Source organism: Mitosporidium daphniae (assembly GCF_000760515.2).
Source record: "Mitosporidium daphniae strain UGP3 chromosome Unknown contig-292, whole genome shotgun sequence".
Lineage (NCBI taxonomy): Eukaryota > Fungi > Microsporidia > Mitosporidium > Mitosporidium daphniae.
In genome coordinates, this window is record NW_013546520.1 from 1 (window position 1) to 1,728 (window position 1,728).

Genomic DNA, 1,728 nt, shown 5'->3' on the forward strand with positions numbered 1-1,728 from the left:
AAATGCAAAATACTCATCTCTGATTCGCGAAATGCCGAGTCTGTGAATTAAATAGCTAAATTTTATTTTCCAAAAATAAATTGGCAAAGCCAAATAATTCGTAATTTCTGCACAAACCAAGTGGATCTGAAAAATCAAAAATGGATATTTTTTCGGCATGGTGTGAATAAAACCTCAAGCGATTGCAGTTCTCCAATATGATTGATCCAGCTTTATCTGAATTTATCTCAAAGACCGAATCCGAGCAGCTATGTATTCGAAATTGATTAAGAAGAACGGGATGTTTAAATATTACCCTGCATTTCGTCATTGCATCCACACAAATACAAAGAGGCGTAGTTTGCAGGGAAATCTCGATAGTGCAATTTGACAGTCTATTCAAATTGAGCATGGTGAGCACCGTGCTGTCGTTGTCGCTTTCATTGATGTTGATGGATTGGTTTGCCCTGTCCTGAATTAACATAAAGTTAAGAAAGCTCAAAAATTTAATGAAAAGTTCAAAATTGATAATGAAACCATAGTGTACAATCACAAGTTGTTATAACTTGGGCTGGCGGATGGCGAATGCAGATTTGATTGCATCGCTGATGGAGCTTGGGTCTGTTCGCAAAATTGAAGACTAAAGCGTTAAGCAAATGGAACGAACCTTTGGGGCAATTGAAAGAGCAGCCGGATGCTTTTGCCGACTGAACGAGAAGGAGTCTTCCGAACTAGCTGAAGACAGGGAAAGGTTTGACAAAAATGAACTATTCTCTTCAGATAGGATTGAAGATGCCAATTTGGGTCCCAACGGCCTGAAGGTTGACTTTTTCAATAGGGAAGAACACGGTTCGTTAGTTGAACTGATAGAAGTGGGGTTCGTGGCAGCCCGTTGAGCTTTTCTTTTATCAGCGATGCTAGTATTCTTCAAAGGAACATCCAGAGGATCTGGGATGGGTAATTTGGATTGGACCTTTGTTTGGCCCCGTGCTTCGCCAGCCTGTTCGTTTGTTTGTTCCATTTTTTGATCTGTATCCTGGCCAGAATTTTTATGCTTTTTCGTTGGAGAATTCTGTTGCTTCTTTTGGATATTGGAATCAGGAGGCCCCAGAATATGTTGAGCTGGTATGGAAACTCTTGGGGGTGTGGGGTCGGTTTCATTTGGAGATGCAATTTTTACACTTTTCCTTTGCCTCTGTATGGTCTTCTTTGGCGAGTATAAGCGGCATCTGGAAACCTTGTGACCCTTTCTAATTTGAGGACTTTTGTTTTGTGCAAATAAGGCGACCTTATCAGGGTCTTCCTCTTCTTCTGATGAAGAAAATATTAATTGTGGCGGTCTTTTCAGATGCGTAGAGGTATCTTTATCTTGAGCTTCATGCGATTGCCCAACCAAGTGTTCTAAAGGCCGAGATTGGTGCAGTTCAGGTATTTTTGATGGTTCTTGTTGAAGACAACCTTTTTTGAGGTTGGGGATCGTTTCTTTTACCTGCAAAGATGCCTGGAGCAAACGCTGATTTTCGGATTTTAGCTTTTCAATCTCTGCCTCCAATTTTACGTTTTTGATCTCGTAATCTCGAAGTGATTTTTCGATTGCCTCGTATTTGTTGGTAGCTTCATCCTTGGACGTACAAACGAGAGATAATTGGCATGAAAGATTCTCAACAGTCTTTTCATATTTGGAGCTCAATTCTTTTTCTCTAGAAAAGTAGTTTGCGATCAAACTCTCCGTCGAGAGCTTTTCCCGCT

General features: G+C 40.6%; 1 protein-coding gene across 1 annotated transcript; it reads right to left on the minus strand.

Annotated features, from left to right (window-relative positions):
• Positions 1 to 619: 619 nt before the first annotated feature.
• DI09_292p10 (uncharacterized protein) lies at positions 620 to 1,728 on the minus strand (the record flags this gene model as incomplete). Its single annotated transcript, XM_013382701.1, has 1 exon — positions 620 to 1,728. A coding segment is annotated over one exon (1,109 nt), but the record flags the coding sequence as incomplete, so codon positions are not given.